This window comes from Dasypus novemcinctus, chromosome 1 (assembly GCF_030445035.2).
Source record: "Dasypus novemcinctus isolate mDasNov1 chromosome 1, mDasNov1.1.hap2, whole genome shotgun sequence".
Lineage (NCBI taxonomy): Eukaryota > Metazoa > Chordata > Mammalia > Cingulata > Dasypodidae > Dasypus > Dasypus novemcinctus.
This window is the reverse complement of record NC_080673.1, coordinates 135,633,564-135,651,228: the sequence shown is the minus strand read 5'-3', so window position 1 is coordinate 135,651,228 and position 17,665 is coordinate 135,633,564. Positions and strand designations below refer to the sequence as shown.

The 17,665-nt window shown below is 37.8% G+C and overlaps 1 protein-coding gene across 12 annotated transcripts in view; it reads left to right on the top strand.

The window, feature by feature from the left end:
* RUFY3 (RUN and FYVE domain containing 3) overlaps positions 1-17,665 on the top strand; it is a 107,054-nt gene that overhangs the window by 26,631 nt on the left and 62,758 nt on the right. For 2 of the 12 annotated variants that reach the window (XM_058297417.2, XM_058297420.2), the window contains exon 1: positions 3,385-4,199. The exons of 9 other annotated variants lie outside the window; for them this stretch is intronic. In XM_058297417.2, coding sequence (XP_058153400.1) covers positions 4,022-4,199 — 178 coding nt within the window. In that variant the 5' untranslated portion in view covers positions 3,385-4,021. Of the gene's footprint in view, positions 1-3,384; positions 4,200-17,665 lie in introns of those variants that run through there. One more of the 12 variants, XM_058297411.2, reaches the window with a different exon arrangement.

Here is a 17,665-nt window from a genome sequence, read left to right as displayed (position 1 = left end):
TTGGTATATTAGTCAGCCAAAGGGGTGCTGATGCAAAATACCAGAAATTGGTTGGTTTTTATAAAGGGTATTTAGGCCATAAGCATAAGTTACTTCCTTCACCAAAGTCTATTTTCACGTGTTGGAGCAAGATGGCTGCCGACATCTGCAAGAGTTCAGGCTTCCTGGGTTCCTGTCTTCCCGGTCTTGCTTCTCTCTGGTTTCAGAATTTCTCTCATCCCAGGGCTTGCTTCTTCCTGGGCTCAGGGTTCCGCTCTTCCTGGGGCTTGCTTTTGTTTCCTCTGTGAGCTTACTTCCCGGGGCTCCAGCTTAAGGCTTCAGCATCAAACTCCAGCATAAAAACTCCAACATCAAAACCCCCCAGACTCTGTCTTTTGCTATGCCTTTTATCTGTGAGTCCCCACCCACCAAGGGGCAGGGACTCAATTCCCTACTGACACAAGAGGTTTACTTGATTAAGTAATCTGATATACAATATAATCTCATATGCCCAGAGGAAAAGACCAGTTTACAAACATAATCCAATAATTCTTTTTGGAATTCATCAGTAATATCAAACTGCTACACTTGGGTTCCTTCCATATTTTGGCTACTGTAAATAGTGCTCCTAAAACATTGTTATGCAAATATCTGTTCAAGTCCCTGTTTTTAATTCTTTCATGTTTTTACCTACAAAATGGGACTTCTAGGTCATTTGGTAATTCTCTTTCAACTTTCTGAGGAAGCACCAAACTGATTTCCACAGTGGCTACACACTTTACAATGCAGTCAACAATGTATAAGAGTTCTTATTTCTTTGCATCCTTGTCAGCACTTGTTATTTTCTGTTTGTTTGTTTTTAAAGACTTATTTCATTTAATTATTTCTCCCTCCTGTCCCTCACCCCCCCCCCCATTGTTTTATGCTCACTGTCTGCTCTGTGTCTGTCCGTCTTTTAGGAGGCACCAGGAATGGAACCTGGGACCTCCCGAGAGGGAGGTACACAATCACTTGAGCCACCTCCACCCCCCTTTGTTGTGTCTCTCATTGTGTTTCCTTGTGTTTATTCTTTGTTGTGTCAGCTTGTTGAGTCAGCTTGCCACACCAACCTGTCACATCAGCTTGCTGTCTTGCTCGTCTTCTTTAAGAGGCACTGGGAACTGACCCCGCTACCTCCTGTGTGGTAGGCAGGCACCCAACTACTTGGGCCACAGCCTCTTCCCCTGTGATTTTTTAATAATAGCCATTCTAGGCGGTGGACTTGGCCCAGTGGTTAGGGCGTCCATCTACCACATGGGAGGTCCACGGTTCAAACCCCAGGCCTCCTTGACCCGCGTGGAGCTGGCCCATGCGCAGTGCTAATGTGCGCAAGAAGTGCTGTGCCACGCAGGGGTGTCCCCCGCGTAGGGGAGCCCCACACACAAGGAGTGCACCCTGTAAGGAGAGCCTCCCAGTGCGAAAGAAAGTGCAGCCTGCCCAAGAATGGCGCCGCACACACAGAGAGCTGACATACAAGATGATGCAACAAAAAGAAACACAGATTCCTGTGCCACTGACAACAACAGAAGCGGACAAAGAAGAAGACGCAGCAAACAGACACAGAGAACAGACAACTGGGGAGGAGGGGGAAGGGGAGAGAAGTAAATAAAATAAATCTTTAAAAATAAATAAATAAATAATAGCCATTCTAGTGGGTATGAAGTGGTACCTCATTATGGTTTTGACTTGTATTTTCCTAATGACCAATGATGTTGAGCATCTTTTCATGTGCTTTTATATCTTCTATGGAGAAATATCTATTCAGGTCCTTTGCCCATTCTTAATTGGGTTGTGTTTTTGTTGTTGAGTTGTAGCATTCTTTCTCTACATTCTGGATATTAAGCTTATCAGATGTATCTTTAGCAATTATTTTTTCCCATTCTGTAAGTTTTCTTTTCACTTTGATAGTGTCCTTTGACATACAAATGTTTTAAATTTTGGTAAAGTCCATATTATCTTATTTTTTCCCTTGTTGCCCTTTTAAATTTTAATGTATAAAATGGATCTATGTCAGGCTAGAAAGAAATTGAACTGTAATTAAATGTGGATGTGTTAAATGAATGCTTTTTAAATATGCCTGCTCAGCATTTGGATATGTAAAGTCTGCTTCCTCTAGTAGGCAATCTTGTCTTATCCACTGCTGCGTACACAGTGCCATGATCATAGCATGGCATGTGAGGTGTCTTGATGAATATTTGCTGAATGAATGAATGAATGACTAGCTGGGGACAGATGTTAGCTAATGTTAGGAGGTTAGATGAGATAGATAAATAAACCGGGAGTATTTTATTTTTTGTTAGTAAGACTTGCTGAGTTTCTCCATGATTATGAATACACTTATATGTATATGCATTATTACATTGTACCAGCTTACCCTTTTTCTAAAATATGGAAATCCTGTTTACCTACAGAGTCTGGTTCTTAGCATTTTAGCTTTGAGCACAGTCTCAAATTAGGAAGAAGCGTTTATGAAATTTTAATATTGTTCAAAGGGAGTTTTTTTCTTTTTGTTGTCAGAAATTAAGTAGATCAAGGTGTCCGTCTGATTAGAAATATCTAGGACAGAATAAACAGTTTTGGGATGTATTTCCTAAAGTTGTGAGTACCTCCTTAAAACTGAAACACTTGTTTAAAAAAAAAAAGCCTTATCTCCTTATTTATTCATGTAGCTCAGAAAGCTAGCTAGTGCCTGTCCTTCTGCTACCAAAGTATAAATGCCTCACTAGATAATATAGATATGTATATATGTGTTAGTTGGTTTAAGAGGATATGATAATGTGTCCTCAGGATGTTCCAGGATGGGGGAGTATTTTAAATATGGCATGGTTTTATATTCAGTTTAGAAGCATGATGCATGCTTAATGCAGAAAATCGATCAATACAGTAACACCAAAAAGAGGGGAAATTGCCATTAATTTGGAAAGATTTTACTTTTTTAACTTTAAGTTTTTTTCCTTGTACTTCTGTTCACTCTTAAAAAGACAGGTCTTTGTGCCTCAGAGAAGGAAATTATAAATACCTGGGGGTAAAATATTTTTAAAATCTTATTTTAGCTATTCTAGAAACACAACCTTTAGCGATTAAATAATTTTTATAGCTAGCCATGTAGATAAATAGAGGTGAATTAAGTGCATGTTAAATTAATCTAAATGCATCTTTTACTCTCTTTCTGTGGAGTACTATCCAATATTAATTGTCCTGTTTTCAGCTCTTCTCTTTCAAAGTGAGGGAAATTGATGAGGATATGTGCATTGTGTTATGTCTGCTCACAGTTTGACTAGCACAGTCTGGAAGTGGGTTGTGCAGGATGAGAGACAGCGCAGCCTAATTGCTCTCCCTGCATCAGCAGCATCTATAAAGCATCCTGGGAATTGCTCGCCCTACCGTTCAGAGCAGCTGGTCACATGAACCTGAATTTTCAGTTCAGTTCATTAGTCAGCCATTTTGGTCAACACCCTGCTTACTGCGCACAACCAATCCTATTAGAACTCAGCATCCCGGCTTATCTGAGCAGATCCTCGAAGTGATTTCTGCAATTCAAGAATTTTTCTAAGCTAAATTGAAAATATAGATTTGTTTTCCATTTGTTTTTTCTTTTGTATTTTTTTCTGCACAAAAGAGGATTTTTCACTTATTCATGCAGAGACCAATTTTCTGAAGCCAGCTAAGACAGCATCGGCTGTGCAGGATTTAAAGCCTATAACTCAGCTGGATAATAGAGGGTAGAAAAGGGAAGGTAAAAGGAGGAGAGGAAACGGGGAGAAGACAGGCATCATTTTATTTTTCTATGTGATAGGAACTGTATATGAGGAAAGGTAGTATAGAATTATTAAGCCATAAGGTATTTTTCTTTGTTTGTTTATTTTTTTAACCTCCCCCACCCTTTAAAAGCTTTGTTTCAGAGCTTCGGATTTGGGGTTTTTGGGGGAGGTGGTTTTATTTATATTTTGGGTGGGTGTGTGGTGTGGTGTGGTGTGTGTGTTGTGGTCCCAGCTGAGTCATCATGTCTGCTCTGACGCCTCCGACCGATATGCCAACCCCCACCACTGACAAGATCACACAGGCTGCCATGGAGACCATCTACCTTTGCAAATTCCGAGTGTCTATGGATGGAGAATGGCTCTGCCTGCGAGAGCTGGATGACATCTCACTTACACCTGACCCAGAGCCTACCCATGAAGGTACGGTCAGATCCCATCTGCTAGTATCTCCCCAGCTTCCACATTGTTATGGGGGGCTGGGAGGGTCAGGGAATGGTGGGAAGAATCTATAAACTGTTAAACTCCTGGAAGCCTTTCATCCCTACCTGCCACCTAGCTGCCCTTCTCTCACTTGCTCAGGGAAAAAATATTTTTCTCCCTGCCCCGTGAGGTATCCTTTCAAAAGATGCTGACGCTTGTTCAGAGCTCTTTGTCTTTAAGCCTCTAAAGACAACATTTGAGATCACTTATCACTTCTGATCCTAATCGCTAATGAAAAAGCTATTAATTTTTGATAATATATTAAAATATTACAGAAATTGTAGTGACTTTTTGTAGTGATTCTTAACAGTAGACATCATGGCTCTGATTATACAATTGTATAATAAATACAGTAGAAACAGTAGAGAGGTGTCTTAGCATTAGCATCTCTTGTTAAACAGGCTATGACATCTAGAAAATGTATGGTAAAATGTTATCTTCTTTTAATGATATGGATTACTAGGTTAGTTGAGAAAGCAGTTTTACATTTAGCACTTATTTAATGAATATGGAATCTAAAAAAAGCATAATGCCTTGAAAAGCTAAAACATGATTAGTATGGTAATCTCTGTCCTTGGTGGATTCTGTTGGCCATTGCTTATTATAAATCACTGGTGGTGACTGTTATGACCCATTTGGTAACTGTTATGGTCCACTATTAGTGTGCTTTTTAGGCCTTTGTAGTTTTTTCATCTGTGATTTTCCCCTGCAGAACCTTTCCTAAAAAGAGAGGGGTTTCAAACTTTTTACCCTTAATTCTCTTCACTGATTTGAGTCTTTTCTATAAACTGTTTTGTTTTTAATATAGTGGTTTCTTAGCTAGTGTTTATTTCTCTACCATTAAAATAATGAGGACAGAAATGCTCAAATATGAGGAGAAATTCTTCATGAACAACTGCCTGGTGTTTAGGCATATCTATCTGTAGGACAGAGGGCCATAAGGTGAATTACACAAAAGTGGAAATCAGGCAAAGTGCTTCTTTGCCCTTGATCTGTGTTGCAATCTTATTGACTCAGATTTTACCCTTTGTGTCCATTAAGGATTTTATTTCTCAGTTACACTTAGTATTGAGAAAGTTTTAGAGAGGGTTAACATCACAGAAGGCAAAGCAGTGGTTCATGGTGTGTCTTGAAAAATATTTAAGTAGTTTTTAAAACCTTTTGTACCTTTTAACAATTGGTTTATCAGCCAGACAGCTTTCTTTTGTAGTAAGTGTGAGAATGTACAAAAGGATTAGAAGGTATCAGCTGAAATTCCATTCAGTCTCCAAAGTTTTATACATAGGGAAGAAAAGCACATTTGTTTTTTAAAGGCTACCAATGCATCTTTACAAATGCCTCAATTTGCATGTTTTGTTTTTAAAATTGCTCAGCCATTTAAAAAATTGTGCAATATGAAATATTCTCTTAATTATAAAATCCATTTTATCAGCATCTCAAAAATAATTTTTACCAATTTTTGGTGCTTTGGAAACTGTTTTTTGAGCTAGATTTTTATAGCTGAGCAAAAGTGAGCTGTTTGTCTCATGCAAGCATTTGTAGCAGTTCTGTTTGAATTCTTCATCAAGAAGTCTGTGGCAACAGATTTGTAGGTAATATGGAAAATGTATGAGGGCTGCAATCTAAAGTATAAGTGACACACCCTTTGATTAAAAAAGGACAGACAAATAGGAAGCTTCCAAGGCCTTGGAAGCAACTATTAAGAGGATGTGGAAGAAAATAAAGAAATGCAGTCAGTGAATTTTGGAATTCTGCCTTAAGTGGACAAGAGAAGCAATTATGTCAAATAATTATAAATGAAAATAATGAAAGAAAGCCCAGGCCCAGGCAAGCTTATGTAGGTATAGTAACCTAGAAAACCAGGTGGAGTTTTACATGGGTTTTATTAACTTGATCCACTGACTAACTAAAAATGATTTGGACCTAAGAAATGTCTGTTTTAAAGTTAATACAGTGACAATTGTGAGGGTTAATTTAGCTGTAAGCATTGAAGTGGTAGTCATCAGGCTGGTGATTATGTGAATCTCACCTTGCTGATGTAATAAGAGTACCTGGTACCTGGACATGTAGGAGTATTCACAGAAGGCTTTATGGCTGATTGGTAGAGGAAAAGACATCTGACCACACGGGTCCTGCAGTGGGGCCCCCTGGCTCCCACAGGAGAAAATGGGCAAAGAATATAATGAGCCCTCTTAAAATAAGATACAGACTGACAGTGTGTGGCCTCAGCAGAAAAGCTTTGTGTTTTCCAAGTTTTGTTTTCTAAGAACAGTTTCTGCCCTTCATAGTGCACCCCACAGTGTAGGACTGGACATAAGAGTTCCTGCCTAGCTTAACCCTTAAAATATGTGGGAATCAATACATTCATTTAATTATTTCAGTGTTTATTTGTCATTAATGAGGTGAGGTTTTCGGGTTTTTTTGTAAAATATGCTTTCTTTAAAACCAGTAGAAGCAAAACTACAACTTTGATTATAAGTAGATACCTCCTAAATACAAGAGCCTAGGATTTATTCTACAGCACAGGAGAGGGGTTAAGAAAGGCTTCATCAAATAAGGGAAGTTTGCACTGGACCCTGAGACATAAGAAAGTGATCACCAGGCAGACTCGGGGAGGGCATTTCAAACCGTGCATATATAGTAAGCCAGGGAACAGCAAGCTGTTAGCAGCATAGCATACTTGTGGTGGGCACAACAGGGTGCAAATCTGGAAAAATAGGTAGGGGCTAGATTAAGGAAGTCTTCTGGCACCATACAGAGAAGTCTGAACTTGATTCTATAGTGAGGAGCTGTTGGTGCTTTCCATCTGGGAGCAACATGGGGCATGATTTTTATTGTGGGATGGTGACTCTGGCAGCAGTGTAGAAGATGGGTCGGAAGGGTATAAGGGGTAGCAAATGTGGCTCAAACAGTTAAGTGCCTGCTTCCCACATGGGAGGTCCCAGTTTGGTTACCTGTGTCTCCTAAAAACAAAATAAAACAAAACAAAATACAAGCAACAAGCAAACAGACGAACTCAGGGGAGTCCATGTGGCTTAGTGGTTGAGCACTAGCTTCCCACGTACAAGGTCCCAGGTTCAATCCCCAGCCCCAGTACCTCAAAAAAAAAAAAAGGGAAGGAAGGAAGGGAGAGAGAGAGAAACCTTGAGGAACCCCTACCAAGACTATTAAAATGATCCAAGTAAAATATGATCGTCCCAAAATAAGACTATGGGAGTGAAGAGGGAAGGGAAGGAGCAGTCAGCTGAGAAGAACATACCTGATGACTGAGTAGCTGTGGGGCTGGGGGTGAGATGAGGAGGCACCTAGGATGACTCCCAGGTTTCTGACTTCAGGATCTGTGTTCCATTCACCAATCAGGAATGCAAAAGGAAGAGTGTTTTTGAGGGATTGATGCTAATATACATTTTGATTAATTTTAGGAGCAATATTACTTTATCAAGTTAACCTTCCAACCACTCCCACAAAAGCATAAAACAGGTTTTTACTTACCTAGGTTGCATACCCCAGGTTTAGTCTGTACCTTAGTTTCCATTAAGAGTTGGAATCCTCATGCTTGGGAGGTGTGGGAGAGTGAGACTTAGAGGGACATTCAGTGATTTGAGAATGTAGCTCACTCTCCTTTTGTCATGTCAACACTAGAGGATCAACTTTGTTTATGTAAAATTCGTTTTGCATTTTCCTAATTCAGAAAAAGAAAGTACCACCATTGAAATTACTTATAGACACCTTCTTTCAGTTGATTTTATTTTTATTTTCTGAAAGTATAGTGGAATTTCAAGGTGAAAAAAAACCTTGTAAAGCACCATCGAATTTTTAGGGAATATGGTGCCTTTCGATTTTCTTAAGAATGGAAGCAAAACATCCCAGTTTGACTACTAAGCATCATTATAACAATTTCAGAAATAACATTACTGAGGTGAGTAATATGCTTTGTATTTATGATATCTTTTTAAAAGTCCTGCTCTCATTTGCATCTGAATTTCACTTGAATTCTTGGAGTAGTAGCCTAAAAACTAATATATATAATTTCAGGGTCAGGAAAATAAAAAGATTTTGAAGACTTTCCACAGTAAATATCATTAAAGTATTTCCTTCAGTATTATCAAATGTTAAACAAACAGGAAAAAAAAATCTCAACTATAGTTATGACTCATTTTATAGCAGTTTTACCCTTTGGCTATAATTTAGCAATTTGTGTATTGATATTATCTTTTCCCCTAAAGAAACTTTTTAAGTACTGAAGGCTTACATAGATTTGTCTCTTGTGTGATTAAATCAAATTAGCTTAAAAGACAGGAGCAGTGTTGTAGTTTAAAACAGGAAGTATTTTTTTGTATATATTGCCTTTACTCAATGAAGTGTTCAATAGATTTTTAAATAGGATTAACGGTCTAAACAAATTCCTTACTTGTACTTAGCCTAAATGTACCAGTTTTAATCTGTTTTCCTTTTTGTTCCACATCCCTGCTTTCCTTTATCATTTTGGGGATATTTGTACAGCTTGAGTGGCAGGCAAGTTAAAAAAAATTTGATTTATGGTAACTATTTTTAATTGTGTCTTATTAAGTGGTCTAGGTTGTATTTTTAAAATAAGATTTATTTTACAATTATAAAAAGACATTCATTGTGGTATTTTTATGTACAGTTTTGGCATAAAATCCAAAACGGCCATGAAAAAATTTGCTGAATACTGAATGAATTTGTTTAGAATTAGGTGAATGTTAGTCTATGTAAAACATTATTGTTCTCTGTATAGTACTATATTTGGGGAAACTGACTTGGAACTCAGATGGAGTTATTATTTCACATAGAGGACATGGTTAACAAGTTTGGGCTTAGAAAATTCAGTTGCAGTATTATTCTTTTAATGCATTGTAACAAAGGACAAAATAGGATTTAGCACAGTAACTGACTGTTAAGAAGACTTAGTTTATCATTGTCTTAAATCAACTTAGGCATCTTGTTTCATAGCTTTGTGTTTGGGATTGATTTGGCTATTGGTTCTTTGAGCCACTATATGGTGGTCTTTAATTTAGGGGTAATTTAGGATAGTGACTGATAGCATACATTTTTTCTTGGATCTGGATTGAATTCCTTACCCTACTACTCAGCCATATGATGTTGGACAACTTAACTAAATTGCTTCATGCCTGAGTTCTCCTCTTCTCTTAATTTGGAGATATTAATAATACTTATTTGATAATAGGTTGGAGGATTAAATGAGATAATATAAAGCACCCTATAAATGTTAGCTATTCAAGTTAATGTTTATTTGTGGAGCAGTATTTTAAGTACAATAGTTTAAGCCATATTACCAAATATATTACCACTTTTTCTTTATATTTCTATTTTTATACCTAACCCTCTGGAAAAATATAAATTTGTTTATCAGTGTCCCACAAAGATGAATGTTAGTAGTTTTGATTCATGTTTTAGTAATGTCTTTTCTTAGACCTCATAAACAAGAAAATAATTGGTTAGAAATGAAATTCAGTTATCAAGAAATACATGCTTTTCTATTAACCTTTTGTATTAGTTTGCCAAAAGAGTGCTGATGCAAAGTGACAGAAATATATTGGCTTTTTTTTTACATTTTTTTTCTTTTTAAATTAATTTATTTTTTATTGTCTTTTTAAAAAAGATAAATAGATCATACAAAACATTACATTAAAAAACATAAGAGGTTCCTATATACCCAAATCCCCACCCCCCCACATCAGCATCCCCTTCATCAGTATGACACATTCATTGCATTTGGTGAGTACACCCTGGAGTATTGCTACACCACATGGATTATAGTCTACATTCTAGTTTACACTCTCCCCCAGTCTATCCTGTGGGTTATGGCAGGATATACAGTGTCCTGCATCTGTCCCTGCAGTATCATTCAGGACAACTCCAAGTCCCGAAAATGCCCCATATGGCACCTCTTCCTCCCTCTCCCTGCCCTCAGCAACTCCTGTGGCCACTATCTCCATATCAGTGATACAGTTTCCTCCATTGCTAGAGTCACAATAGTTCTATAGTAGAATACCTACAGGTCCACTCCAATCCATATTATATTCCTCCATTCAGCTACTGTTGATCCTGGCATTGTTGCCATGTGGTGAAGCAAGATGGCCATCCAATCTCTGCAGAGGTCTCTCCCTTCCTCTCCAGAATCTACCACTTCTTGGAGCTCAGCTTTGAGCAGCTAGGCTGGGCGTCAGCTCTTTGAGCCTCTCAGGGACTTCTGTTTTCCTGCAGTCCTCCCTCTCACATGGCAGAATCAAACATGGCAGCTCCCTTTTCCTGTCTGTCTGTGTCTCTCTGTGTTTCTATCAGACCCAGCAAGGGGGCAGAGATTCAGCCTTAGTCACGCCTCATTGATATAGTCCAATCAAAAGCCCTGAAACGACCTTATCAAGTAATCTAATCAAAGGCCCCTCAACGGAGTTTAATGTAATCAAAATGGATTACAAGCAGAGGAATAGATTACTTTACAAACATAATCTTTCTCCTTGGGGGATTCATAAAATAATCTCAGACTGCCATAGTATTGTTATTATCCCCAATTTACAGATGAAGAAACTGACATTTGGAGTGCTAGTATGTGGTAGAACCAGGATTCACACTCAACCCATACACACCACTCCTGTACCGGAAGTCAATGAATGTAAATTCAATAATAGACTTGTATGTTATAAGGGAAGTCTTCTTCCCAGTCTTTGGTGACACTTCCAACAGTTTTGTTTGCAATTGACATAGCATCGGTCAGTTTAAGTCCAGTGAGCATCCAGATGAGGCCAAAACCATGCCATTTTGGGACATGCTTGGTGATTCCCATCAATTAAGTTGGTGATCTGAGCTTTTTTATCCTATTTTTCCTTCCTTCCTTCCCTCCCTCCCTCCCTCATTTCCTCCCTCTTTCTTTCTCTTTTCATTCTTTTTCCTCTTTCCACTTATTTTTATAAAGTACATGAAGATACTTAAATACTGCATAGACACTGCTAAACAGCAAAATGGTACATTACTGAAATTGTTACGGCCAGCCAGCAGACATTGCCTCTATATGCTAGATTTAAAATATTTCTCAAGTTGATGTACAAAAGTGATGTGAAAAGCTGTGATAGCAGTAATGTTCATAACTGTGGATTGTTTGAAACTGTAGCTACACTGAATCCTTACTTTTTAGCCAAGCATTCCTGTACCCTCCTTCAAGTGATTTTATATGTCCAACATTTTTTCGAACTTCTTTTCAAATGAATACTTATATATTCATGCATACGTACTTCAGTATACTTACCCTGGGAAGCAGATGAGGTTCAAGTGATAAGGCCTCCGCCTACCATATGGGAGGACCTGGATTCGATCACTGGGGCCTCCTAGTGAAAAGGAAGAAAGAGAAAGTGTGCCTGCATAGTGAGCCAGTGCCTGCGTGGTGAGCCAAGTATCCATGTAGGTGCCCATGCAGCAAGCCGAGTGCCCACGTGATGAGCTGAGTACTCAAGTGGTAAGCCAGTGCTGGCATGACAAACCGAGTGCCCGCACGGCAAGCCAAGTGCCTGTGCAGTGAGCTAGTGCCCATGCAAATGAGTCATACAGCAAGATGATGATGCAACAAAAGAGAGATAAAGGGGAGAGTCGAGGTGAAGCTCAGCAGAGACCAGGAGTTGAGGGGGTACAATTGACAGGGAGCCTCTCTCCACATCAGAGGTCCACAGGATTGAACCCCGGTGAATCCTAAAGGAGAAAGACTAGAAGAGAAGACAAAAAGAGAAATAGATACAGAAGATCACACAGCGAATGGACACAGGCAGCAAAAACAGCAGGGCGGGGGAAGGGGAGGGGAAGAAAAAAATAAAAGTTGGAAACTAATAAAGATACTTAAAAAAAACAAACAAGCAACAACATACCTTTTCCAACCAGACTGTTGATTCTGTACTTTACCAAACCCTGATTATTTTTATTGCTATGCTATTCCCTCTTGAGACTCTTTATGCCAATATTAAATCAAGAAAGGGAAAGGACCCCTGACTCCTGTTGTCTATGATGACCTCCCCCAACAAATCCAATGCTCTTCATCTCCTGAGTCATTTGGTACTGTTTGTGGCACTTGTTTGACTCCACCTGGAATTATTCTCCAGTTATTGATTTTAATTTAATTGTTGCCTCATTTACAAAATGATATAGGAAGTTCTTTAGGACAAAACTTATTTTGCATCCTTCAGAGAGACTTATATTACTATGTACTGTTCATGGTAGATGCCCAACAAACTTTAAGTGAACTATTTTCATGGATTATAAGGTATTAATCCATGAAAATAGTTAATCACAGTATTAGGATTTATAGTAACAAAAGCTTGACAGCAATTTAACAGCCTAACGGGAATTGTTCAATAAACTGTAGAACATCTATACAACAACCATTTAAAAATTGTAGAAGAATTTATAATGGCATGTGATAATGTTTAGAATATAATAAGTTAAAAGAGCTGAATCCTGGACTCCTACTGCCCAATTTCAAAACTTACAACAAAACTACAGGTAATAAAAAACAAACAAAAAAAATATAGGTAATCAAACAGTGTTGAACTGGCATAAGGGTAAACATATAGACCAATGGAATAGAATTGAGAATTCAAAAATAAACCCATGCATCTGTGACCCATTGATTTTCGACAAGAATGCCAAGTCCATTCAATGGTGAAAGAACAATTTCTTCAGCAGATGTTTCTGGGTCAATTGGATTTCTACATGCAAAAGAATGAAGTTGGACCCCTACCTCACACCATATACAAAAAGTAACTCAAAATGCATCAACATTCTAAATCGGGGGTTCTTAACACGGGGTCCATGAGCTTGAATTGAAATTCAAATTAACATTATTCTTGTGGGAACATGTTGGTACGGGTGTGATATATTTATTAAATAATACACAGTATAGTGTAGACTTGTAAGGGTCTATGGTTTTCAGCTGACTGGCAAAGGGGTCCATGGAACAAAAAATGTTAAGAACCCCTGCTCTAAATAAAAAAACTAAAACCATAAAATTCTTATAGGAAAACATAGAGGAAGATCTTTAGGACCTTGAATTTGGCAGTGAATTCTTAGCTATGACACCAAAAACACAGCCAACAACAACAACAACAACAAAAAGTGTAGAGATAATCTATGGAAGGAGAGAAAATAGTAGCAAACCACATAGCTGATAATGGTTTAATATCCAGAATATATAGAGAAATTGTATAACTCAACAAAAAGACAAACAACCCACTTAGAAATGGGCAAAGGACTCGAATAGACATTTATCCAAAGAAGATATACAAATGGCCAATAGGCACATGAAAAGATGCTCAACATCATTAGCCACTAGGGAAATGCAAATCAAAACTACAATGAGATACTGTTTCACACCCACTAGGATGACTATTACAAAAAAAAAAAACAGGAAATAACAAGTGTTGACAAGGATATGGAGAAATTGGAACCCTTGTGCATTGCTGGTAGGAATGTAAAATGGTACAGAAGCTGTGGGAAATAGTTTGGTGGTTCCTCAAAAAGTCAAAGATAGAATTACCATATAACCTGACAATTCTACTCTTAGGTATGTACCCATATAGAATTCCTACCACTCCCAACAGTTCTGATACCAACTGCAAATACTACAGTAACTCAAATCAATTAAATTCTGACTTTTAACTACCCAAAGTTAAGCCATACATTGTACTTTAAGGGCAACAGTCTAGAAGATTGTCCTTGAGGTACCAGAAGCAAATTCAGAGGTTAGGCTACCTGCCCTTCTGACCACTGACTACAAACATGGGGGTTCCAACCATCCTCCTCAAGTTGGATACGATAAATCATTAGAATGACTCCTAAACCTACTGAAAGCACTATACTTAGAATGATAGCTTTATTTTAGTAATAGGATACCAATAAACTAAAGAAGAGGCACATAGTGCAAGGTCTGAGAGGGTCTTAAATGCAAACTTCTGTGTCCTCTCCAAGTGGAGTCAGAAGTTTCACCCTCGTGGCAGAGATGTATCCTATCAGTTTTGGAAGCTCCCTGGAGCTTCAAGTGTCCCAAGTTTAGGCATAGGCATGTTTGATAGAATCAGTGTCCATGTGGTTGAACTCAATCTGCAGCACCCCTCCTCTCCCAAAGCCCCACCCCCAATCACATGGTTGGTCTTTCTGATATGGCCAGTTCCCAGCAATCTAAGACTGCAGGTGTGTCTGGACCCACCCTGCTATCTCATTAGCATATGAACTATGAGATGAGGTCCTGGGCTCACCATAAAACGAGAATAACAAGACATACTCCAAACAGGAGAAATTACAAAGATATAGAAGTTATCTCCCCAGAGCTGTAAACAAAGACCAGTCAAGTTTTTTCATTATACTATAGAACCCAAAGAATTGCAAACAAGAACTGGCACACATGCACACCAGTGTTCAGAGGAGCATTATTCACAATAGCCAAAAAGTATAATCAACCCACATGTCCCTCAACCGGTGAATGCATAAACAAAATGTGGTATATACATACCATGGAATAGAATATTATTCAGCCATAAAAAGGACTGAAGTTCTGATAACATTACTACATGAATCATCCTTGAAAAATTACCTTGTGATAGAAGTTACATGCAAAAAAGGACAAATATTATATGATTCCACTTGTATGAAATGCCTAGACTAAGCAAATTAATATAGACAGAAGGCAGACTAGAGGTAGGTGCTGGGGGAGGGGGAAATGGAGGATTATTGCTTAATGGGTACAGAGTTTCTGTTTGATGTGATGAAAAAGTTTTGGTAACTGATGGTAGTAATGATTGCATGACATTATGAATGTAATTAATGCCACAAAATATTTTAAATGGCAGTTTTATATATGTGTGTGTGCGTGTGTATATATATATATTTTTTTTTTACACAAAAGCTGCCTCCCAAGTACATTATCTTATGATCACTATTTTATTTAAAATTCATATATACATATGCACAAGTAAAAGGAAATGTAGCAAAAATGTGACAATTGGTTATCTCTAGGTAATGGAGTTATAGGTTATTTTTATTATGATTTCATATCTCTTTATATCTTCATGAAACCTAAACAGCCATCCATCTAACTCATATTTATTTTAAGTACCTTCTATGTTCAAGGTATGTAACTTCCATGACAATTTCATACATCCATGAGCAGAAGTCACCTGAAAGTGGAACTACTGCTTTGGATTGAATTTCCAGTATAATTTTATTACATTATTACATTTCTGTTAGATGTTTTGAGATTTTGCAGGCCACAGACTTGTGTTTACTTACTGGCATGCTTTGTTTTCATAGTTGTTTCGACAGCATGCAATGTGGGTGATCACAGTGTCTAAACTTAGAAGCATTCAGTATAGCATTCAATTATTCTTTTCCTAAATGTTCAGAACATAAAACCTGAACCATTGGGATGCTCCTTCTCACAGAATCCTGTCATTGTTCTTTGCATACCTGTGCATACCCCTTTTGTTTACCCTTAATGAGATTATTGGAACTTTTGTTGCCACCAGCCCAGTTAGTTAACCAGCCTTTCAGATTTATATTGTCACGTTCCCTGAGTTATGACAACATGTGCACAAGGCCGTCATTGTGAACTTCTCAAAGTTAAAAGGTTATAGCTTTTAGTACAATTTCAGAAGCCTGTCAGAGAAAAAAAAAGGAGCCTGTCGGGCAAAGTTCTTCGGGCAAAGTGCGTCCCTTCTTCTTTCTCTGCCCTGGGACTAACCTGGCTAGTTACCCTTTTGAGGTAAGTTTTACCCACCTGTCCTTCTGGAATTTTATAAAATCCTAAAACAGGGTGACAAATATCAACATTTTGTACCGTAATCCCTATTGAAGCCAGTGGGAGCTACCTTGTGCCTCTGAGCTGGCCAAATGTTGTACTGTGCCACAGCTTTCTCCTTCTGGCTTCAGGTCTACTTTTAGATTCTTCCCAACTCCTTGATAAGCCTGATGCATGCACTGGTGTCTGTTCTAGTGCAGTTATTAACCACAGTGTCTTAACAGTCTTTACTTTCTATTGGTGAGCTTTTTCTGGATTTTTCTGATGGAGCTTTTGCTTTCACATTAATTGTTCTTTGGGTTATCAGTTTCTAACATCCAAAAGTCATTTGCCTCTAGCTAATCACTGAAATACGAAGCATTTTCCGGAGGTAAATGCTATACCAGATTAGGTAACTATTCAGTGATGTACTCAGATTAGAATTCAGGTTGTTGGATTCCTAAATCTGGTCACGTGTGATATCTAGCTGAAAAGAAAGCAAGTGCTGTCATTTGACAGCACCCACAGTATGCCCTCCTCTGCAGTTGTGGTTTTGCATTGCTTTGCTTTGGTTTGTTTTGTTTTTGGTGATGCCCCCTTTTTGGATGAAGGGCAATGGTGGGAATAGAAACTCTAATTGGGCAAGTTTTTCCATCAAGGTTTTTCCATCCAACCTCCACCGGGCCCACGGTGACTGCTATGAAATGATTTTGAGGACAAAAGAGTACATTCTAAATAAAATCTGTTCCTTTGCAATATTTGGTTTGAACTTTTCCAGAAAATAGAGTAATTTGGTTTGGTGAACTTAGAAACATGTGTAAAAGAACAGTGAAGTATAATTGTTGCCAAATAATCTCTAAATTTTTTTTCTTCAAATTAAATATTACCGAAGTAAAAAGTATGTGAGTGTGGTAAAAAATATTTTTTAAGAAAATATCTTTAGTATTATTATATACATATGTATTTTAAATGAAAGTAGTTTTCTTTTTCTGCTGAAATAGATATGCTGTATTTGTATTGAGTCATAGAATATAGAAAAGTATAAAATACAAGATCAAAATTCACCTAAAATTCTAACACCTTAACTACTGTTAAGATCTTAACTACTGGTAAGATTTAGTAACCAGATCTTTCTAATATTTACACACAGAGTTCACATTACAAACTCACACAGTTTTAGACACATAAGATCATACCATATCTGTGCAGTGTGACCTGCCTTTTTTACTCTGTGTTGTCTTCCCCCATCATGAAGTGAAAAACGTATATCCACCCTTTAAATGTCTTCAGCTATGTGGACGTGCTATAGTTTCTTTAACCGTTCCTCTGTAATAGGCATTTAGGTTGTTCCTAAATTTTGCTACCACTGACAGTTTTGATACCTAACTATATGTACAAGTTGAACATGTTATCAGTTTTCTAGAAGTGGAATTTCTAGACAAACAGCAATATCTTTAAAATTTTTTATCTGCATTGTCATACTGCTTTTAAACATTAAAAAATAAATAAATAAATAGCATGGTATCTTGAATTTTCATACTGACTACTTTTTTTTTGCAACTTGGCTTTTCTTTCACTGCTACAGATGGTTGCATTTTCTCACACTATT